At 40.3% G+C, this 24503-nt stretch overlaps 2 protein-coding genes across 2 annotated transcripts in view; both read right to left on the bottom strand.

Moving 5' to 3' along the window:
* LOC127439122 (differentially expressed in FDCP 6 homolog) overlaps nucleotides 1-24503 on the bottom strand; it is a 123941-nt gene that overhangs the window by 38161 nt on the left and 61277 nt on the right. The window lies entirely within an intron of this gene.
* Nucleotides 5595-18706, bottom strand: camk1ga (calcium/calmodulin-dependent protein kinase IGa). Its single transcript, XM_051695247.1, has 13 exons — nucleotides 18626-18706; nucleotides 17431-17543; nucleotides 16070-16195; nucleotides 10399-10473; nucleotides 10141-10279; nucleotides 9924-10047; nucleotides 9698-9773; nucleotides 9334-9446; nucleotides 8544-8622; nucleotides 8144-8231; nucleotides 7742-8055; nucleotides 6713-6823; nucleotides 5595-6165 (listed from the first exon to the last, which is right to left on the bottom strand). The coding sequence occupies exons 2-12, from the start codon at nucleotides 17514-17516 to the stop codon at nucleotides 6751-6753; spliced, it is 1293 nt and encodes a 430-aa protein (XP_051551207.1). The 5' UTR covers nucleotides 17517-17543; nucleotides 18626-18706; the 3' UTR covers nucleotides 5595-6165; nucleotides 6713-6750.

Genomic DNA, 24503 nt, shown 5'->3' with positions numbered 1-24503 from the left:
ACTCCACTTTCATACAGGTCATCGAGTGTATTAACCCCCCTCACAATCCACTCTGACCAGCAGAAAGGGGACTTGATTCATAATTTGGGGTTCAGCCATATGCTCGAGGCAACATTTAAATAAATGTCCGAATTAAACACTCTGGACACTTTTGCCCATACCAAGTGTAAATGCAAGATAAAAGGGTGTGACTTAACTTCTCCAGTTTGTTTGATAGAAAGGATTTTCAGTGGCGAAATAGGGGCAAGAACTTCCTGTTCAAGAACAAAACCAGGGAGGGGCTCCCTCAGGAAGAAGTGACCAATAAGGCAAATATCTGAGACCGAATGCATAATAATAAAACTAAATCTTGTGTAGGCCTAGCCGTCCTTTGTCAATAGGCCTATGTAACTTATTAAAATGTAATCTGGGACGTTTACCATTCCAAATGAAGGACTTCACTCTGCTATCAAACTGCTTGAAATAAGAGAGGGGGACATCTATTGGGAGAGATTGTAACAGGTAGATGATACAACTTTTAACAGAGCGGTCTCTGTGCTGTGACCTGCTCGAAATCCTGATTGAAATTTATCCAGGATATCATTCTCTAATAAAAAAAAAGTGGGGCTAATTTGAGATAAAACATCCGTCTCTAAAAATTTAGATAAAAACGTCATTTTGAGATTGGGCAAAAATTGTTCAACACTGAGGGGTCGAGATTAAAGGATAAACCACTGCATGTTTAAGACAGGGCGGGACGATGCCATTAGTTAAGGAGGTATTTACAATGGACTGTATACTAGGACCTATGGTGACAAACAGGTCTGGAATAGGATCTAAAGGAGTGGACATCGGTTTCGTTTGATTGACTATGTCTGTTAAGACCTATATGGAGAGGCTGAACACCTGGAGCACAGGCAGTTTTACGCCCCTGCTGTTCCTGATGCGTCCTATAGGGGGAGGACGATATATGGTGAAATAACAATATTAAATCGATACTCGAAACGTACACATTAATAACGTCCCATCCATAGACGTTGACTAATTGAGTGGTTTTGTGAATTTACATATAAACATTACATTAAGATATCAGATAGACAGTGTAATGATCTGCACTACGGATTAAAATATCTGTAGATACTCACTGTTGGTCTTCACACATAGCCTACAGAGACAATTGAATTGCAATTGAAAAATTAATAATAAACATAGTTGGATCAGATGGACAATGTAATGATATATGATCTGCTGCAGCATAGTTATATTCACCGTAGGTTTTCATATATTCAGGAGACAGTGCAGTTGAGTGATATATGTTGTTGTTGTGAATTTAGATATAAAGTTACATTCAGATATTAACCATATTTAGCCCATCAGACATACAGTATAATCATATGCACCATCGATGAAATATCTGCTGTAGTATTCACTATTGGTTGTCATACAGCTAAAGAACAGTATCCTACATACAGGGTTGGGGAGTAACGGAATACGTTACAAATGACATTTGACAGCATGTATTCTGTAATCTGTAGTGGAATACATTTCAAAAGTAACAACATGAACTGCAGAAGCGTTGTCCTCTTGCCAGGCGCTAGATGCTGAGGTGCAAAGTCATGAAAGTCAACCCGTCAGACGTTAGGATGACTCCCGTTCATGACTCCCGCTCGCCACTCTTCTTTAACTGTTGTTCAATCTGTCTGTCAAAATGCTCCCGCTCACTGATAAACAAGCAAAAGTTGGATAGTTGTAGAGAAAATGGTTATTTGTAAATAATGACAGGATGTCATGTTTGAACATTTTTTCCTTTATAGGATCCTTACGGTAACTTATATCAATGACAGCGAGAGCACAGATGATGGACTACCAGAGAAAGAACTGAGACTGATCACACCCCAAATAAGTATCATTTTGCATGTTTAGTTTCTACAACAAAATCAAAAGTGTCTTTTCTATATTAACCACAAAGACAATTCTTTTTAGAGCAATGATCTCACATTATGGATGAACTATTTGACTGAATTCAATGTGAATCTGACACCACGCAGAGCACAGCTAACACATGAGACCTACCTCTGGAAAAAGGACATCCGTAGTGAATTTGATCTTGTCACTGTGGGTGTGTGTGTGTGTGTGTGTGTGTGTGTGTGTGTGTGTGTGTGTGTGTGTGTGTGTGTGTGTGTGTGTGTGTGTGTGTGTGTGTGCTGTCTAGAATTGAAGTCAGGTGAGAGTGAATTGCATTAACTGTGGAACGTCACTTTGATTTCTGTTGGCCACTGATGATGGACTGTGTGCAGAGAAAATTGAGGATGACATTGAAAACATTTCCATGTATGTCTCTGTAAATCGTTTATTAACTACAGAAGCTATTGATTTGAAATGCAGTAAAAAAAAAAAAATATGTAAAATGCATTCTTGATGTATGTACCTGAATGTGGCTATCTGTTCCTCTTGTTGCCACAATGAAGCCCACCAGCGTCTGGTTGGACGACATTCGGTTCCTCACGGCAACAACATGTTACGGCAAGTCGTGAGTTAGTCCTGGAAAACCCCTGTAAGAGATCGTAGAGTCCCTTCGGTCAGATATCTTGCCTCCTCGGTCCAGTGGGCGTACCTTTTCCATGCCTTTCAAAAGAAATCATGTATTTTGTTGGTCCCCAATAGGACAAGTCTTGTTACTGACAATCAACAACAGGCTGCTTACAGCATTAGTATTCAATTAGTACTGTTAGGATTCAATGACCAGCAGTTGAATGGAGAGTACAGCACGGTGTAGAGGGCATACTGAAAAACAGAGTAAAGATTCATGTCCAAGACAAAAAAATAAAAGTACAATATATCTCACCATGAGCATGAAAACTCCACAATCATTGCCGTCGGTCTGTTGAGGAAGGACCTAGGATCAGATAATAAAAACAGAAATATGAATTAACACACAGAGCTGAAAAATGTGTACAGTAGTATTGTAATTGTGTGTCACCCCAATATCCAATCCTGTGACTTCTGTCCTGGGTCGAGACGATGTGCGGTACTCCTAAGATTTGGGTAAAAGACACAAATTAACATCAAAAGAAAATTAAACATGAAAGGGAGTGGGACAGAGCGAGTAGACAGAGAGCTAGGGGGCAGAGGGGGGTATATAATAGGTCTAAATAATGTATATCGAGTTCATATAACTACTTATTGACAGTCAGGTTAATATTGCTAACCTTAACTAACCACAACTACAAGCTAAGGTTAGCATGACAACATCAACCTGTTGTTGATGTTTATGTTCTGTCATGCTAAGCCTACATGTGGTTACGTTAACTTAGCTAACACTGCATTGGAGAGCAAACACATGGTGCAATAACTTAAAACATTAACATCACGAGACATATTGAAATGAATTGATATCGACCTTTAGCTAATCGTTTCTTTAAATAACCCAACGTTACATGATTGCCGAACAACAATAACTTTAGCAGATTATTTAACATATCTCTTATTTGTGTCACTTCTAGTGTTGGTCTATTATTAGATCTGCTCTGCTGGCTCATAGCTCTAACTGTACAGTGCCCCCTATAGGACGCATCAGGAACAGCAGGGCCGTATATATCTGCCTGTGCTCCAGGTCTGCAGCCTCCCTCTACTCCTTAAGACTGGAATAGAGGCAGGTTCAAAACAGTCGAATAAACAAGAACTTGGAATGAGAATCAGCAGTTCAATACTAGAAGATGTAATATGTGATCTGATAAGATCAAACGTGTTTACACAAAAGTTGTAAAAAATTTCACACAGTCTATAAGAGGCGAGGTAACCTTAATAATGATATTTTGAGCGCACACATTTTATTATGAATGTGCAAGATGATATTTTGAGTGCCCAAAATTCTTTTCTGCATGTGCAAGATGATATTTTGAGCGCACAAAAATTTTCTGCACGTACAAGATGATATTTTGAGCGCCCAAAATTCTTTTCTGCACGTACAAGATGATATTTTGAGCGCCCAAAATTCTTTTCTGCACGTACAAGATGATATTTTGAGCGCCCAAAATTCTTTTCTGCACGTACAAGATGATATTTTGAGTGCCCAAAATTCTTTTCTGCACACGCAAGATGATATTTTGAGTGCCCAAAATTCTTTTCTGCACGTACAAGATGATATTTTGAGCGCACAAAAATTTTCTGCACGTACAAGATGATATTTTGAGTGCCCAAAATTCTTTTCTGCACGTACAAGATGATATTTTGAGCGCCCAAAATTCTTTTCTGCACGTACAAGATGATATTTGGAGCGCCCAAAATTCTTTTCTGCACGTACAAGATGATATTTGGAGCGCCCAAAATTCTTTTCTGCACGTACAAGATGATATTTTGAGCGCACAAAAATTTTCTGCACGTACAAGATGATATTTTGAGCGCACAAAAATTTTCTGCACGTGCAAGATGATATTTTGAGCGCCCAAAATTCTTTTCTGCACGTGCAAGATGATATTTTGAGCGCCCAAAATTCTTTTCTGCATGCGCAAGATGATATTTTGAGCGCCCAAAATTCTTTTCTGCATGCGCAAGATGATATTTTGAGCGCCCAAAATTCTTTTCTGCATGCGCAAGATGATATTTTGAGCGCCCAAAATTCTTTTCTGCATGCGCAAGATGATATTTTGAGCGCCCAAAATTATTTTCTGCATGCGCAAGATGATATTTTGAGCGCACAAAAATTTTTCTGCACACGCAAGATGATATTTTGAGCGCCCAAAATTATTTTCTGCATGCGCAAGATGATATTTTGAGTGCACAAAAATTTTTCTGCACACGCAAGATGATATTTTGAGCACACAAGCATTTTTCTGCACGTGTAAGATTATATTTTGAGCACACAAAAATATTATTTTGCACACGTTTGAACTCAGTTTTGTAAAACAACGTATCTTCATGCAAAGATAAATTTTGAGCGAACGGAAATCAATTTTGCGCTTGAATAAAGTTTATTTGAAAGTGAATTTGCTCAGAATTCTTAAATTTAGCTTTCTCCTCCTACACACTCTGCGTGCAAAATACCTTTTTGCATGCTCAAAATATCAGCTTGCGCATGCAGAACATTTTTTTTAACAGAATTGTGGCACTAATATAACTCCATATTACTATCACTTTAAAGTAGAGGCGAAAACCGGGGGGAATGGATCTGGTCGCTGCGTTTCTCGTAAACAACTCAAAAACAGTCAAGTCTTTTGTTCTCTATTGCCATATTTTTCTGTACAATAATGATGGAAATGTTAAACTGATCTTTTTGTAGTCAAAACCAACGTATACGTATACCTCATAATGCATTTCATTCATTATTATTAAACTGAAACAAAATAGTGAATGTCTCTAGTGAAATGATGTAATGGCGACATCCAGTGGACATTCTGTGAAGTGCACCTGCTGACAGAGAAATCATGTGATTATCTGTCTACATGTCTGTTAATAATTATTACTATTAATTATTTAAGTCAGTGGAGTAAATGTGTCCATTGAGACCGGCCACACGGGAGAATAGTAGAACATATTCAAGTGTTTAGGGTAAAAATTCAGAAGATTTTACGACATTAAATCAGATGAATTCTGCAGGACACAATTCTAGTGTAAATAACATCTCTTTATTTAAACAGATAAACAGCAGTGTCATGGTAGTATACAGCAGAGGTGTGCATCATAACACTTTTAGTAAGCCCCTAAATTAACTTTTATTTTAATAAGACTACATTCATATCACATAAACATCTCAAGATTATAACAATGAGTGCAAGTCGTTATGTTTCAATAAAGAAAATATGATTCAAACTCAGTCCTGCAGTCTTTGCAGCCGCTTACAGTGTAACAGTGGCACAAACAGTATGATCCGACATCACATGTGAACCAATCACAGCACGCCTTCCCAAGATTAGCCCAAATATGAATACTCTACATGAATATACAAATAGCAGAAATATGAAAATAAACAGCAGACGGTCTCACCGCTGCATCAGACTGAATTCCTGAGTGAAATTATATTCATAGTCTCCTGAAAACATGAAAATGACATATTCAGATGAGAGAGTTAATGTGTGTGTGTGTGGTTGGCACTCGTGTAACTCTCAATTCAGGTAGCGAGTCCTTCAGTTGTGGGACCTCCAGAGAAACTCACACAACATGTTCATCATCCAACAACAGCAGGACAGTCTGAAAGACACAAAATAAGAGACATTAATGAGCTTATATGAAACACTGTGATCTAACCAACAAATAGTCATCGCTATTAGCTGCATATATTTTCCCACTGAAAGTCCACACTGAACCTGCCCATTTAACCAGATGGACATCTGAATTTAAGTCAAGTAAAGACTCTTATTAAAGTATGTTTCACTTTTCAAAGGTTTCAATCACTGAATTGACACAAGAAGAAAATATCTTAAAAGTACTTATTATTCACTTGTTGTAAAGATCTAAATGTCTTCTTATCAAGTAACTGTATCTTGCTTTATGGCTGTTGAGATATTTTTAATGGACAACAAGCCTGAGATCCTCATTATGACTAGGATTTTTGGCAGTGAACACACAGTGTTGAGTTGCACTAGGTAGCTCCGCCCACAGTGAGATCTCATTGGTCCAAAATCCCACTTCACAAACTGCGATTGTGTCACAGCATTTCACTTACAATGAAGACAGGAAAATTACTTGCTGATGGTCTCAGAAAAAAAGCTAAAATAAAGATTGAGTAATAACTCACTTAATTTGACTGACAGCTGTCAATCAACAGTCAGCTAATTACATCACAGAGCAGACTCCAGTCTGCAGGGACCGTCCACACCCATCTATACCAAGTATCGTTCTCTCTGATCTGAAACACACAGAACAAGCCAATGAACTTCCTGTCGAAAGCACTGATCAATTCAGCGTTTAATGCACTGAACTGGACATGTCCCTAACCAGAGGAAAATTCCAAGCCTAATGACCTACTGTTAAAAATATCAGTGGCCAATATATTATTCCCAATAATTATTATATTCAATTATAGTCATTGATTAAGAGAGTGTTTAAAACAGTGTGTCCAGTTCAAAACAGTTAAACTTTAAAAAACGTGTCTCGAGAATTCTGTTGTTGTCCTGAGTGAACGCCCCCTACACATGTGCGTCTGAGGGTTTTCACATGCCCACTATAGTTTGCGAGTGAAACAAATAAGCTTGTTGTATTCTACATGTGGAGACCTTTCCAACGATATATTACACACGACTACCCAATCGTATAACATTTTTACCGATTCCTATTATAATTGAACACCGCAAGTTATGAAAACGTAAAACATTTTTTGTCTACAAATATTAAGAGGTGGTCAGATCGCCAGTATTCAGTACTTTTGAATGTTACTTATTTTGTGTCAAGCGAGTAGTTTTTAATTCGTTAGCTACCCGCTCTAATTAATAGAGCTAAATACGCAAAAAGTAAAATGATCAGTTATCGTATCGGCCCAGAAATTAAAACATTCCCGATCGGTGCATCCCTAGCTCTAAGGCCACATCCACACTAAAACGTTTTCGTGTTTAAGCCTCCACCGAAAACGGAGCGTTTCGAAAACACTCTTCATAACTTTGGACAAAGTGATATTACTTAAGTTTTCAAAAATAAACACAGATTAGTGTTGATGTGGCTTGAGGCTAATGTTTGACACATTGGAGGTTTGATTGAGAGTTTCATTAGTAATTACGTATATCAATTACATTTTCCGTCAAAACACACATAGTTTTCAGCAGTTTTGTACCCGTGAGCGGCGCGGGGCAGCTCGGACTCTGAGTGATATGCGTGTTGTCCCGTCTCCGTGACAACCAGCGTGTGCATCAGCTCGCTGTTACAGGCCTTGAGCGAGCCACGCCCCCTGCTGACATCACTGTGAGGTGCCAGGCCCATGTGACTGCAGGAAGGGTTCCCATTGGTGTCGAGATCGTCAGAGGGCGGTCCAGGCGACGACACATCCAGAACCGCGATGAGCGGCGGCACCGCGGGAACCGCTGGGTCAGTGTGAGCAAGCTGAAGCCGTCGCATGTGACTCACCACTACTGTCGCATTAATGGCTTTCTGGAACAAACAAACACACTCATGTAAGTGTCATACAGAGCAGCAGGGGGCGCTACAGTTCACCCATAAATTAAAATTCATCTTTCACCTTCCATTTAGATCTGGCAAAGTTCTTCTGCATCTGTTCACACACAGACTGATAAATGTTGTCATTCTGCGCCGTGTCTCCAATGATCCTGAACACAAAGAAATATTTAGAAAAAATATATGTAAAAAAATGAAACAAAATTAAAAATGCATTCATTTTTTAAATCACTGTATTACTGTAATTTGTTAGGTACTTAAAGGGAAAAACAGGACTACATAATAGTAACGAGAATGTGTGTGTGTGTATGCGTGTGTGTTTAGGGGGTCTAAATGGTCCTAAAAACTGGCTCCATTTTCTTTATATCAAATTTCATCTCTGATTTTTTTCTTCTAATATTAAGAGTGAAATATGAAACAAAAGTGCCGTGATATCACAGCTGTGATTTCTTTGTTTTTCTCACCATGGGTGAGCGAGCGCTTGATCTGTGGTGAAGCGTTTATTTGGGTTTTTCTCCAGCATGTGTTTGATGAAGTCTTTCGCTGCAGAAATAAAAGAGAGTTTATTTAGAGTTATTCACGATCAAATAAAAATATAAACATTCTCAATGCTGAAACCAGTTCCACGTGAAAACACATGATCAGGATTTGAGTTTATATTGTAAAGTGTTATGGCTCTGAAGGCCTGCAGGGGGCAGTAATTACATTTGATGCCAGTCAGACTGCAGAGTGAAAGAATTACAGAGCTGGGCTGCGTTTCCCAAAAGCATGGTAAACCTAAGTAGATCGTACAAAACACTGGCACCAATGGTCTCTTTGATCAACTTAAGCTTACGATGCTTTTGGGAAACGCAGCTCTGTTCAGTGTGTTGTCATAGAGCCCAAATGAGAGTGTTTTCAAACCTCAAGAATTTACAGGGGTTTTTAGATGCTAACCCTAGTAAACTGTTTACGTTCTTGACGAATGACTTATAATAAACAGGCAACTGTTATAATCCATATATAGCCAACTGGTAGCAACCTGCGTAGTTTCAAAGCTCAAAACAGCTCCAAAACTCACATTTCTGGGATGACTAAGTGTCATTTATGTTGTAGAACAAAATATAAAAGTATCTTCAAGTAATGTTAACCACACTAAACTTATCTGCTATTCCAAAAACCCATTTGAAATTCCTGAGGGAAGCCATGATTAATTAGCATTCCGGCTAATTGACGTCACGACTGAAGAGCTGTATTATTCATCTGTAAACGTACCTGATTCAGAGATGTCATCCCAGTACGGCGAGTGAAACGCATATTCTGCCTTCATTATTTTGGAGAAAAGACGTGTTTCATTCTCTTCATAAAATGGCGGGTAGCCGCACAACCTGAACAAACAGAATAAACTGTGATGAAAAACACGAGCTGACCTGTTCTCTGAAACCAGCATATCAAACGCTCTGTTCACACTGCACATAAATCTGTGAATTCAGACACTATTACGCTTTGTGAATTACATTGTGTCCCAAATGATAAAAACTATCTGCTAAAAATATGATCTGACATTTTATTTTAATAAACTAAACAGATTAGAGTCAGATTTTTGCTGACTGTATGAACAGTTTTAATTTAGACTTACAGGATGTATGTAATGACACCGATGGACCAGCAGTCGACAGCTTTACTGTACGGTTTCTGTGCCAGAACTTCAGGAGCTGAAGAGAAAACAACACAGAACTCATGAGCCCGTCAGAACATTACTAAACCAATCAACAAAAATATTATTACTAATCTAACAGCACGCTTTTAAAATCGAGAGGGCGAATGTTTGTTTGTTCGGCATGTTTGTGTAAAATCATTCTTACCGACGTATCCCGGCGTTCCACAGGCTGTTGACATCACGTCGTGATCAGACATCTTAGAAAGACCGAAGTCACTGATCATGATCTTGGCGTTCTTGTCTGGACTGTAGTACAACAGGTTTTCAGGCTACAGATGAATAAAACACAGATTATTAACTCAACAATATAAAGTGTATGTGTGTGTGTGTGTGTGTGTGTGTGCGTGTTTGTATAAGGGTACCTTCAGGTCTCTGTGGACGATGCTGTTCTGATGCAGGTAGGAAACAGCCTCCAGGACCTGTTTGATCACAAAACTGGCATCTTTCTCTGTATAAAAACCTCGATTCAGGATACGGTCAAACAGCTCTCCGCCTGACACCCTTCACACACACATAGAAACAGTCATATAGACACTGCATGTGTTTCACTGAACATATGGCTTATATTAGGTGTTTAGGATTGTGTGTGCGTGTAATTAGGGGAATTATGAAACACGTACAGTTCCATGACCAGGTAATAGTGTGTTCTGGTTTCGTAGAAATCTTCCAGCCCCACAACATTACTATGTTTTATCCTGAAAGACACAAAAAGAAATACTGATGAAGGACAGTAGAATATAGAAGCTTGGTTGTTGGTGTTTGTGCTGCTCTATAGTGTCTGTATTAGTGGTCTTTAAGGTTGTTGGTCTGTGGTCTGTACAGCATGTGGAGTTTTGCTATTAAACTGTGGTGTTTGCGGTCTGTACAGCATGTGGAGTTTTGCTATTAAACTGTGGTGTTTGTGGTCTGTACAGCATGTGGTGTTTTGTTATTAAACTGTGGTGTTTGTGGTCTGTACAGTCTGTGGAGTTTTGTTATTAAACTGTGGTGTTTGTGGTCTGTACAGCATGTGGAGTTTTGTTATTAAACTATGGTGTTTGTGGTCTGTACAGCATGTGGAGTTTTGCTATTAAACTGTGGTGTTTGTGGTCTGTACAGCATGTGGTGTTTTGTTATTAAACTATGGTGTTTGTGGTCTGTACAGCATGTGGAGTTTTGCTATTAAACTGTGGTGTCTGTGGTCTGTACAGCATGTGGTGTTTTGTTATTAAACTGTGGTGTTTGTGGTCTGTACAGCATGTGGAGTTTTGCTATTAAACTGTGGTGTTTGTGGTCTGTACAGCATGTGGAGTTTTGCTATTAAACTGCGGTGTTTGCGGTCTGTACAGCATGTGGAGTTTTGCTATTAAACTGTGGTGTTTGCGGTCTGTACAGCATGTGGAGTTTTGCTATTAAACTGTGGTGTTTGTGGTCTGTACAGCATGTGGAGTTTTGTTATTAAACTGTGGTGTTTGTGGTCTGTACAGCATGTGGAGTTTTGTTATTAAACTGTGGTGTTTGTGGTCTGTACAGCATGTGGAGTTTTGCTATTAAACTGTGGTGTTTGTGGTCTGTACAGCATGTGGTGTTTTGCTATTAAACTGTGGTGTTTGTGGTCTGTACAGCATGTGGTGTTTTGTTATTAAACTGTGGTGTTTGTGGTCTGTACAGCATGTGGAGTTTTGCTATTAAACTGTGGTGTTTGTGGTCTGTACAGCATGTGGAGTTTTGCTATTAAACTGCGGTGTTTGTGGTCTGTACAGCATGTGGAGTTTTGCTATTAAACTGCGGTGTTTGCGGTCTGTACAGCATGTGGAGTTTTGCTATTAAACTGCGGTGTTTGCGGTCTGTACAGCATGTGGAGTTTTGTTATTAAACTGCGGTGTTTGCGGTCTGTACAGCATGTGGAGTTTTGCTATTAAACTGCGGTGTTTGCGGTCTGTACAGCATGTGGAGTTTTGCTATTAAACTGCGGTGTTTGCGGTCTGTACAGCATGTGGAGTTTTGCTATTAAACTGTGGTGTTTGTGGTGTGTACAGCATGTGGAGTTTTGCTATTAAACTGTGGTGTTTGTGGTCTGTACAGCATGTGGAGTTTTGCTATTAAACTGCGGTGTTTGCGGTCTGTACAGCATGTGGAGTTTTGTTATTAAACTGTGGTGTTTGCGGTCTGTACAGCATGTGGAGTTTTGCTATTAAACTGTGGTGTTTGTGGTCTGTACAGCATGTGGAGTTTTGTTATTAAACTGTGGTGTTTGTGGTCTGTACAGCATGTGGAGTTTTGTTATTAAACTGTGGTGTTTGCGGTCTGTACAGCATGTGGTGTTTTGTTATTAAACTGCGGTGTTTGCGGTCTGTACAGCATGTGGTGTTTTGTTATTAAACTGCGGTGTTTGCAGTCTGTACAGTCTGTACAGCATGTGGAGTTTTGTTATTAAACTGTGGTGTTTGCGGTCTGTACAGTCTGTACAGCATGTGGAGTTTTGTTATTAAACTGTGGTGTTTGTGGTCTGTACAGTCAGTACAGCATGTGGAGTTTTGTTATTAAACTGTGGTGTTTGTGGTCTGTACAGCATGTGGAGTTTTGTTATTAAACTGTGGTGTTTGTGGTCTGTACAGCATGTGGAGTTTTGTTATTAAACTGTGGTGTTTGCGGTCTGTACAGCATGTGGAGTTTTGTTATTAAACTGTGGTGTTTGCGGTCTGTACAGTCAGTACAGCATGTGGAGTTTTGTTATTAAACTGTGGTGTTTGTGGCCTGTACAGTCTGTACAGCATGTGGTGTTTTGTTATTAAACTGTGGTGTTTGCGGTCTGTACAGCATGTGGAGTTTTGTTATTAAACTATGGTGTTTGTGGTCTGTACAGCATGTGGAGTTTTGTTATTAAACTGTGGTGTTTGCGGTCTGTACAGTCAGTACAGCATGTGGAGTTTTGTTATTAAACTGTGGTGTTTGTGGCCTGTACAGTCTGTACAGCATGTGGTGTTTTGTTATTAAACTGTGGTGTTTGCGGTCTGTACAGCATGTGGAGTTTTGTTATTAAACTGTGGTGTTTGTGGTCTGTACAGCATGTGGTGTTTTGTTATTAAACTGTGGTGTTTGTGGTCTGTACAGCATGTGGAGTTTTGCTATTAAACTGTGGTGTTTGTGGTCTGTACAGCATGTGGAGTTTTGCTATTAAACTGCGGTGTTTGCGGTCTGTACAGCATGTGGAGTTTTGCTATTAAACTGTGGTGTTTGTGGTCTGTACAGCATGTGGAGTTTTGTTATTAAACTGCGGTGTTTGCGGTCTGTACAGCATGTGGAGTTTTGCTATTAAACTGCGGTGTTTGCGGTCTGTACAGCATGTGGAGTTTTGCTATTAAACTGCGGTGTTTGCGGTCTGTACAGCATGTGGAGTTTTGCTATTAAACTGTGGTGTTTGTGGTCTGTACAGCATGTGGAGTTTTGCTATTAAACTGTGGTGTTTGTGGTCTGTACAGCATGTGGAGTTTTGTTATTAAACTGTGGTGTTTGTGGTCTGTACAGCATGTGGAGTTTTGCTATTAAACTGCGGTGTTTGCGGTCTGTACAGCATGTGGAGTTTTGTTATTAAACTGTGGTGTTTGCGGTCTGTACAGCATGTGGAGTTTTGCTATTAAACTGTGGTGTTTGTGGTCTGTACAGCATGTGGAGTTTTGTTATTAAACTGTGGTGTTTGTGGTCTGTACAGCATGTGGAGTTTTGTTATTAAACTGTGGTGTTTGCGGTCTGTACAGCATGTGGTGTTTTGTTATTAAACTGCGGTGTTTGCGGTCTGTACAGCATGTGGTGTTTTGTTATTAAACTGCGGTGTTTGCAGTCTGTACAGTCTGTACAGCATGTGGAGTTTTGTTATTAAACTGTGGTGTTTGCGGTCTGTACAGTCTGTACAGCATGTGGAGTTTTGTTATTAAACTGTGGTGTTTGTGGTCTGTACAGTCAGTACAGCATGTGGAGTTTTGTTATTAAACTGTGGTGTTTGTGGTCTGTACAGCATGTGGAGTTTTGTTATTAAACTGTGGTGTTTGTGGTCTGTACAGCATGTGGAGTTTTGTTATTAAACTGTGGTGTTTGCGGTCTGTACAGCATGTGGAGTTTTGTTATTAAACTGTGGTGTTTGCGGTCTGTACAGTCAGTACAGCATGTGGAGTTTTGTTATTAAACTGTGGTGTTTGTGGCCTGTACAGTCTGTACAGCATGTGGTGTTTTGTTATTAAACTGTGGTGTTTGTGGTCTGTACAGCATGTGGAGTTTTGTTATTAAACTATGGTGTTTGTGGTCAGTACAGCATGTGGAGTTTTGTTATTAAACTGTGGTGTTTGTGGTCTGTACAGCATGTGGAGTTTTGTTATTAAACTGTGGTGTTTGCGGTCTGTACAGCATGTGGAGTTTTGTTATTAAACTGTGGTGTTTGCGGTCTGTACAGCATGTGGAGTTTTGTTATTAAACTGTGGTGTTTGCGGTCTGTACAGCATGTGGAGTTTTGTTATTAAACTGTGGTGTTTGCGGTCTGTACAGTCAGTACAGCATGTGGAGTTTTGTTATTAAACTGTGGTGTTTGTGGCCTGTACAGTCTGTACAGCATGTGGTGTTTTGTTATTAAACTGTGGTGTTTGCGGTCTGTACAGCATGTGGAGTTTTGTTATTAAACTGTGGTGTTTGCGGTCTGTACAGCATGTGGAGTTTTGTTATTAAACTGTGGTGTTTGCGGTCTGTACAGCATGTGGAGTTTTGCTATTAAACTGTGGTGTTTGTGGTCTGTACAGCATGTGGAGTTTTGTTATTAAACTGTGGTGTTTGTGGTCTGTACAGCATGTGGAGTTTTGTTATTAAACTGTGGTGTTTGCGGTCTGTACAGCATGTGGTGTTTTGTTATTAAACTGCGGTGTTTGCAGTCTGTACAGTCTGTACAGCATGTGGAGTTTTGTTATTAAACTGTGGTGTTTGCGGTCTGTACAGTCTGTACAGCATGTGGAGTTTTGTTATTAAACTGTGGTGTTTGTGGTCTGTACAGTCAGTACAGCATGTGGAGTTTTGTTATTAAACTGTGGTGTTTGTGGTCTGTACAGCATGTGGAGTTTTGTTATTAAACTGTGGTGTTTGTGGTCTGTACAGCATGTGGAGTTTTGTTATTAAACTGCGGTGTTTGCGGTCTGTACAGCATGTGGAGTTTTGCTATTAAACTGTGGTGTTTGTGGTCTGTACAGCATGTGGAGTTTTGTTATTAAACTGTGGTGTTTGTGGTCTGTACAGCATGTGGAGTTTTGTTATTAAACTGTGGTGTTTGCGGTCTGTACAGTCAGTACAGCATGTGGAGTTTTGTTATTAAACTGTGGTGTTTGTGGCCTGTACAGTCTGTACAGCATGTGGTGTTTTGTTATTAAACTGTGGTGTTTGTGGTCTGTACAGCATGTGGAGTTTTGTCATTAAACTGTGGTGTTTGCGGTCTGTACAGCATGTGGAGTTTTGTTATTAAACTGTGGTGTTTGCGGTCTGTACAGCATGTGGTGTTTTGTTATTAAACTGTGGTGTTTGTGGTCTGTACAGCATGTGGAGTTTTGTTATTAAACTGTGGTGTTTGCGGTCTGTACAGCATGTGGAGTTTTGTTATTAAACTGTGGTGTTTGCGGTCTGTACAGCATGTGGAGTTTTGTTATTAAACTGTGGTGTTTGCGGTCTGTAGTATTTGTGATTCTGATATGAACTGTTTGTAGTAGTGGCCTGTAGTGTTTATGGTCTGTGATGGTTGTATTTATGGTCAGAAGTGTTTTATTAAACACCACAGTTTAATAAAACACTTCTGTAGTATTTATGGTGTTTTTAATCGTAGTCTGAAATGTTTTAGTTTCTGGTGTTTGTGGTAATGATCTGTGGTATTATTGTAAGTAGTCTATGGTGTTTGTGGTCTGTGTTGCTTTGTTATAAACGTTGGCATCTGTAATGTTTGTGTTAATGTTTATGGTCTGTAGTGTTTATGTTATTAGTTGTTATTAGTGTGGTGAATGCGTTTATGATGTACAGTGCTTTGTTAGTGGTCTGAAGTGTTTTTGGTTTGTGGACTGTTATTGTGTTCTTAAACTGTGGTTTTTGTGTTTGTATCTTTTAGTTAGCGGTATGTGGAGCCTGTGGTCTTTTGTTATTAAACTGTGGTTTTGCAGATGGTAGTGATAGTGTTTGGTCTGTTGCGTTTGTGGCATCTGTGGTCTGAAATGTGTTTTTTGTAATCTGTTCTGTGGTATTTCAGTTAGTGGTCTATAGTGTTTATGGTGTCAGTAGTGTCTGTTGTCTCACCTCCTCAACACTTTGATCTCATTCTCCAAGTTTGAGTGATGCAGCTGTTTTTTCTTCACACATTTCAGGGCATAGAAATTCCCAGTCTTTCTCTCTCTCACCAGGTAGACCACAGAAAACGAGCCCCTGCGAAACAAACACCCTTTATTAAAATTATATGAACTAATCTGTAAAACAACTCACAATGTGCACACAATCACTCTGAAAGACAAACACAACAGGATCTTTGAATCTTGTCTGAAGATCATGTTGGTGTCAACACCAAACCAGCCAACACCTGACACCTCAGTGAGGGCCTTATAAGTTCACTTCAGGAGGTGTTCAGATGTTCTCAAGCTCCTGACAACAACAACATGAATGGCTAATCTGTGAGCACAAGGACGTGTCCAGTGAAGTTTTGAGCCCTTCTTGACTATCTTGAGTCAACCTCACCCATAAATAACTGTCCCAAGAGTAGGATTAAAGCTCAAGTGTGTTACGTTAAAGACCCAGTGTCACTCCTCCTGACTAATTACCATCATACCTTTAAAACAGCCAGAGTCATTCAGTTCTCCTCAAGCAACAATCATTCAGTCTGAAGACTAATATGATGCTCTCTTCTGTAGAAATGAACTTTTCCTCTTTCATGAATGTAGCTTCACCAACACTAATTCAAATAGAGCTGATATTCAGGAATGATCCACACACAGAGCTGCATAAATACTGCAATCCACATGATCTGACTTCACAGGCATTACACAAACATAAATCTGAAATTATTTTAATAATGTTTTATGTTGAAATTCCATTCTGCTGAACGCACAAACTTGGACTGAAGGATTGAAACATGTTGAAAACACTTTTGAATGCACAGCTGAACACATGCAGGGCTCATTCACACACACACACACACACACACACACACTCAGTAATCCTTTAATTGACTCGTGTCAGGATGTTCTCTGGTGTCTGTGTGCTCATTCACAGCTGATCATGATTGACAGGTGTCAAAAACTCACACAGTCCAAAAAATGTATCTGCATTAGGGGAATTTCCATGACTTATAATAAGATATTATTAATTTCTATGACTTTTTTCAGGCCGAGTTTAGTCCCACCGAGGGCGAACCACTTTATAGGAGGAGGTTACCCCATGTGACTCTACCCTCCCTAGCAACCGGGCCAATTTGGTTGCTTAGGAGACCTGGCTGGAGTCACTCAGCACACCCTGGATTCAAACTCACGACTCCAGGTGTGATAGTCAGCGTCTTTACTCGCTGAGATACCCAGACCCCCCACAATACCATTTGAACTGTAAATCGAAGATGCTCATTCATTCTGTGTTCACAGAGTTTGTAATATGTCTCAATATAAAGTACTTACGATCCCAGAATTTCTTTGAAATCAAAGATCTCTTTGATGTTGTTGGTGCTTTTCTTCCAGCTGCAGTGAATCTCCTTCCGACCCATAACGGCTTGAGTTTCACAAACTGACTCCTGCAGGAAACACACAACTACACGTGTCAAAAATCCTCAAATCTGTCTAATGAAGTCACATAAACACCTCACATGCATTTCAGTTCCCTTACAAAAGTCTGGCGAATGCTGGCAAACTTGATGCAAATTTATTCCACATGCAAATGAGCTTTACCGCAGACTCTTCCTTGTTGCCAAAGGTTTGCAGCAGGTTCAGAAGCTCATTTGCATGTGAAAATAAAGAGTGGCAAATCTGCGGCAAGATTTTTTTGTAAAGGATCACAGTGATTATAATCCATCATAAATGTGACAGGTTATTTCAGTCTCTTATATAATTGATGAAGGTTGTGTTCAATCCCTCTAATGTGCTTCTGAGAAGAGTTTAAGCTGATCTTTGACCTCTGACCTCTCTATGTAGGTTACTGCATTAACTCTCACACTAATAACTGGAGAAAACCATTCACCAGATCACCATTAGATCAATTAACACTAGTTATATTATTATTCACATTAAACGTGCTGTTAGAGATTTTTTCATTTAATGAAATGCAAGTTTGAGAACACTATTTAGTGAAGTTCAGCACATTTAAACAGATGATCTTTCAGTCACATTATACAAAAAGTGTGCTTCCATACAAACAAATAAATACATTTGTATTTCTACACTTCAGTTTATTAATAATCATTAACAAACACAATTGCATCAGCCTTTATGTCTTTCCATTTATTTATGCATCTGTTAAAAGCATCATACTGTGAATTCAGTCTCATTTAAAGTAAATGTTAATTAATGCACATTTGAAGAGTTTCATATACAGATTTAATGTAATGGGTGAAGAATACAGTAGTCTATAATAACTGTTATAATGATCTTTAATTAAATGTAGAAAGTGTTATCGATTCTTCTAACTGTTTTCACCCTTTCATTTAATGTCAGTTACAATAAAAATCATAACAGGAACATAAATCGCATAATTTTCAGTTTCCATGCGTTATAGAAAAATAGTCCAGATTAACTCTTCTAATTGATCCAGAATAAATACAAACTGTCTGAACACTAAAGATCAGTGAAATGAATGTGAATATAAATGTTTTTTTCTCACCTGGAGAGGAGAGCAGAGTCGGTGACGCGCAGATGATGATCAGATGCATCTGCGGTCATGCACGCACTTCAGCCGCGCGCGCGAGGGGGGCGGGGCGTTATCACATGACGTCACCAGGGAGCACCCGAACCTGACCTTGGCAACCTTTTATTGTGCTGGCCAAATATTGTTTTCATAATAATCAAACAATTCCTGAGCTAAACTGTTCCCATATGTTCTAAAATACAGACAACTGTTTTATTTTGTGTAGATGTATACTACAATACACTGCAAAGTGTGTGTGTGTGTGTGTATGTATGTGTGTGTGTGTATGTGTGTGTGTGTGTGTCTGTATGTGTGTGTGTGTGTGTGTGTGTGTGTGTCTGTATGTGTGTGTGTGTGTGTGTGTGTGTGTCTGTATGTGTGTGTGTGTGTGTGTGTGTGTGTGTGTGTGTGTGTGTGTGTGTGTGTGTGTGTGTGTCTGTATGTGTCTGTATGTGTGTCTGTGTGTGTGTGTGTGTGTGAGTGTGTGTGTATGTCTGTATGCATGTGTGTGTGAGTGTGTGTGTGAGTTGGTGTGTCTGTATGTGAGTGTGTGTATGTGTGTGTGTATGTGTGTGTGTGTGTGTGTGTGTGTGTGTGTGTGTGCAGGATTGGAAGAATGCTCTGGTGGTCCCTCTCTTTAAGAAGGGGGACCGCACAGACTGTAACAACTACAGGGGCATCTCACTCATCAGTGTGCCGGGAAAGGTCCTGGCAAGGATTATTCAATATCGCCTCGCTAGGCACGCTGAGGAGAGGCTTGCGGAGCCCCAGTGCGGTTTCAGGAAAGGGCGGTTCTGCACGGATGCCATATTTTCTGTCCGTCTGCTACAGCAGAGGTGTAGGGAATTCCAACAAGACCTACATCTCTGCTTTATTGACCTGGTCAAGGCCTATGATACCATCAGTAGGCCTGGGCTTTGGTGGTTCTTCGTGCTTTCAGAGTCCCTGACCCTCTGCTCACGATCATTAAGGACCTTCATGATGGTGAGCAGGCCTGGGTAAAACTACGTGGCCAGGAGTCAGAGCCATTCCCTGGACACCTTGGGGTGCGACAGGGATGTCCACTTGCTCCCACATTATTTAACATCTATTTTGACCACGTAGTTCGTGAAGACTTCAATAGCTGTACCAGAGGAATTTCCATCTGGTACAGATACAATGGGAGGCTGATCGATGCCCAGGTGCAGTCAAGGGATGGCTCCCTATTGCTCAACCATGTTATGTATGCCGATGATCTAGTAATTGCTGCTCACTCAGAGGAGGAGTTGGGGGTGCTGCTGCTGAACCTGGAGCTTGCCACTAAGAGGTGGGGCCTTACCATCAGCCCCACCAAAACTAAGCACCTGCCTGGGTATTTTGTACCATCAGACACTCCACCCCCCCAACTCCCAATTGGTGATAGAGCAGTTGTGGAGAGAGTGGAGAGTTTGCCATACCTGGGCAGTGTGCTCATGACAGGTTCCGATTTAGCAGTGGAGGTCTCACTCTGAATCAGTCGAGTGGCATTATCTTTTCATCGGTTATGTAACGCTGTGTGGAAGCTACCTGGTCTGTCGCTCCACACGAAGCTTCAGGTCTTCTCGGCCACGGTTGTTCCCTCTCTTCTCTACGCTTGCGAAACATAGACCCCGTTAATGGAACACTTTCGCCGGTTAGAAACATTTAGGCTGACCTGCCTACGATCCATCCTGGGTTTAACCAGGCTGGATTGTGTGAGGAGTGTGAGGAGCTCACAAATCCTTGAAAGATCTGGGCAAAGTCCCATCGGTGAGCTCCTCCGGCAGGCAAGGCTGTGTTGGCTGGGCCATGTAGCCTGCATGCCCAGCCACCGCATGCCAAAACAGTTATTATGTTTGGCCGGATTGAGGGGGCTAAATGGGCGCAGCATGGGTTAGAGAGGAGATGGAGTGATGTTGTACAGGAGGATCTGGAGCAGAGTGGACTTGCCACTGACTGATACCAGCGGTGTCAAGATCGGCCTCTGTGGAGGAAGCTCGTGAAGGATGCTACTGGGCAGTTAGGCACTTTGCAAAATTTTTAATTATTTTCATGTTATAATCTGGTGAAATTTGATACACCCAGTTACACATTGCTCTTTGATGCAAAACATGGCAAAGAAGTCAAAATCCTCGGGCTCTGGAGACATTAAAAGACACTTACGTGTTCAGGATGAAAGCCCCGACAGGCCTACAGACCGGGGCCTCGATTTGGATGGCTCGGTGGGAGAGGAGATCCAGCGTCAGTTGTCCAACATGTCGGTGATGTTGACGAAGATTCTTGCTGTCTTGGAGGATCTCACTGTTATACAACGATTGATTACGACAATGAAAATAACATTTTCTGAGCTAGTTACAAGAGTGACTGATGTTGAGAGACAAATCGATTTTTTGGAATCTTCGGAGAGGGAATTAGCCACTAATCCACCCGCGACCAAAGTTGATTTGGAACATCTCCTTGAAAAGCTTGAAGATCTTGAGAATAGAAGCCGCAGGAATAACGTTAGAATTGTTGGAATTCCTGATAATGAGGAGGGCAGAGATGTGGTGAAATTCCGAGATGAGTTTTTCCGTGTCTGCTCGACATAACAGGCCACAATCTGGAAATCGAGCGAGCTCATAGAGTCCCAGCTCACATATTTGCTGAGGGAGACAGGCACCGATAGATTCTGGCCAGATTTCTGAGATCATCCGATAAAGATCTTGTGTTGCGCCAGGTGAGGAGCAAAGGGAAGAACCATAATATTTTCTTGTTCCCGGACTTTGCGAGTTCGACAAGAGAGAAATGCGATTGGTTCCAGGAATGTAAGAAACTCTTACATCAGCGAAAGATCACTTTTGCTCTGATGTTTCCAGCCAAACTGAGAATAGAAACGAAGGATAGTCGCAAAGTATTTACATGTCCCAATCAGGCAATGTCTTTTATAGAATCAATGGGTGAGTAAACCATTGGATGTTTCTCATGTGAGTGGGTTGACTCGCTGTACTTACTCTGGCTTTTAAGGAAGCTGGGTGTCATTTTGGTTTCTTTTTTCTTTTTACATTGGCTCCGCCGAGCAGCTGGAGCTTGTTTTGTGAATAACACTTTTCCTTAAAGAAACTTTTGCATTGATGAAAGATTACTTTGCATTGAAGTTCCCAGCCAGTTTGAGAGTGGACACTATGGATGACTGCAAAATATCTACATGCTCACACAAAGGATGTCTTTTATAAAGTTGACGAATTGTGTAAGTCATGGTATACTTTTATGTGGCCTCCGAGTGAATTGACTCGACCATTTGGGGAACCGGGATGCCGGTTTTGTTTCTTTTTGTATTGGTTCCGCCTAGCGGCTGGAGCTTGTTCTATTGAACAACACTCCCTTGGAACAGCTGTGGATTAATCTGTTCGTTCTTCATGCTTATTCCTCCTGCTGGCTGTGGTTTGTTTTGTTGAGTATTTTTACGGGAGTCATTATTGTTTAGCAGAAATTCAGGGGCAAAGGTTGATTTTGGCTAATATTTACGCACCTAACGCTGATGATCTGGGCTTTTTTATAGATCTTGAAGGGATGCTGCAAACCGCTGGCACCCCTCATGATATAATATTGGGAGGAGACTTTAATCTTTTGATGTAATCAGTCCTTGATCACAGTGAAGCAAAAGTGTGTAAGCCCCCTAGAGCAACATTGACGCTTCACGGGATGTTTAAAAATCTTGGTCTTACAGATATTTGGAAACTTTTGAACCTATCTGGTAGAGACTATACATTTTTTTCATTAGTTCATAAGATTTATTCTAGAATAGATTTTTTTTATATCCAAATCCCTCATTTCATCTGTTGTTGATTGCTCCATTGGAAATATCTTAGTCTCAGATCATGCCCTGGTGAGTTTGGAGATGTTGCCATATACAGAGAAAAAGAAATAATATAGTTGGCACCTTAATGTGTCCCTTTTGCAAAATCCTTATTTCCAACAAATGTTAAAGACCGAAATCAATGTTTATATGGAGACCAACTGGTCCTCAGTATCCTCTGTGGGTGTGGCTTGGGAGGCACTTAAGGCGGTTCTTAGGGATCAGATCATACAGTATGCCTCATTCATCAAAAACTCTAAAGCACGAGAACTCGTGGAGTTGGAAGGAAATATTAAAAGTGCCGAGGCAGAGCTAAAATGCCGTTTGTCTTCTGATGGCCTCAGAGAATTGACCCGATTGAAATACAGATATAATAATATTTTGTCACGGAAAGTGGAGTTTTGGTTATTCAGGGCAAGACAGTCATACTTTGAGTCGGGTGACAAAGCAGGGAAGCTTTTGGCTAGATATATAAAGCAGAGAGAGTCTTTTTCTATCATTTCCTCAGTGAAATCTGCTGGTGGTGAAATACTTACCTCAGCCATTGATATTAATAATGCCTTTAAAGTGTTCTATCTTGATATTTATAGTTCCACATCTTCGTCTACTGAAACTTTGTGGAACCATTAGATCTCCCTAAACTGAAGACTGAGCAAAAAACTCTCTTGATTCTGAGATAACCATGGAGGAGCTTGACGTGGTAATTAAGTCCCTACCTACAGGCAAGGCTCCGGGGCCAGATGGTTTTGCCACAGAATTTTTTAGATCTTATTCTACAGAACTGGCTCCATGTTTGTTAGAAGTTTATACGGATTCATTAAAGAATGGAAAGCTTCCTCCAACCATGACACAAGCCCGGATCAGTCTGATTCTTAAAAAGAACAAAGATCCAACGAGTGTAAAAGTTACCGTCCAATCTCCCTGATCCAACTAAATGTAAAAATATTGTCAAAAATTTTGGCTAACTGATTAAGTAAAGTTATGACATCTCTTATACATATAGATCAGGTGGGGTTTATTAGGGGTCACAGCTCTTCTGATAACATTAGGCGTCTCATCAATATCATGTGGTCAGTAGCGAATGATCAATCTCTGGTCCCTGCCATCTCACTTGATGCCAAAAAGGCGTTTTATATGGTAGAATGGGATTATCTTTTTAAGATTTTGGAAATGTATGGGTTCAGGAAGTACATTTATTGGATGGATTAAGTTACTTTATAGACACCCTGTAGCAGTGGTACAAACAAATGGATTAATTTCAGATTATTTTACTCTGGATAGGGGCACTTGGCAGGGCTGTCCTCTTTCCCCATTATTGTTCTGTCTTGCCCTGGAACCATTAGCAGTCGCGATAAGAAAGGAGGATGATTTTCCAGGGGTGGAGGCGGGAGGTGTGGCGCATAAGCTTCTGATTTACACAGATTATATTTTATTATTCGTCTCTGAACCTAATAGATCTATGCCTTGCCTCCACAGAATTATGAATTCCTTTTCCAAGTTCTCAGGATTCAGAGTTAATTGGTCTAAATCTGAAGCTTTGGCTCTGAGAGCGTACTGTCCAGTAATGGCTTTCCAGCTGGGCGCCTTCCATTGGCCCAAACAGGGCATTAAGTATTTGGGCATTTTATTCCCAGCAAATTTGTCTGATTTATCTTTAATAAAAAGATTTTCGAGCAATGTGGGCAGGTGGGCTTCTTTACACTTGGAAGGTCAATGATTGGGAAGATTAATGCTATTAAAATGAATTGTATTCCAAAATTTAACTACCTGTTACAGTCTCTCCCTGTAGATGTCCCCCTCTCTTATTTCAAGCAATTTGATAGCATAGCGAAGTCCTTCATTTGGAATGGTAAACGTCCCAGATTACATTTCAGTAAATTGCATAGGCCCATTGACAAAGGTGGGCTAGGCCTAACCAGGATTCTGTTTTATTATTATGCATTCAGTCTCAGACATTTGGCTCATTGGTCACTTCTTCCTGAGAGAGCCCCTCCCTGGTTTGTTCTTGAACAGGCAGTTCTT

This window comes from Myxocyprinus asiaticus, chromosome 50, assembly GCF_019703515.2.
Source record: "Myxocyprinus asiaticus isolate MX2 ecotype Aquarium Trade chromosome 50, UBuf_Myxa_2, whole genome shotgun sequence".
Classification (NCBI taxonomy): Eukaryota; Metazoa; Chordata; class Actinopteri; order Cypriniformes; family Catostomidae; genus Myxocyprinus; species Myxocyprinus asiaticus.
The sequence above is the reverse complement of the archived record's forward strand: the minus strand, read 5'-3'. Positions and strand labels throughout refer to the sequence as shown.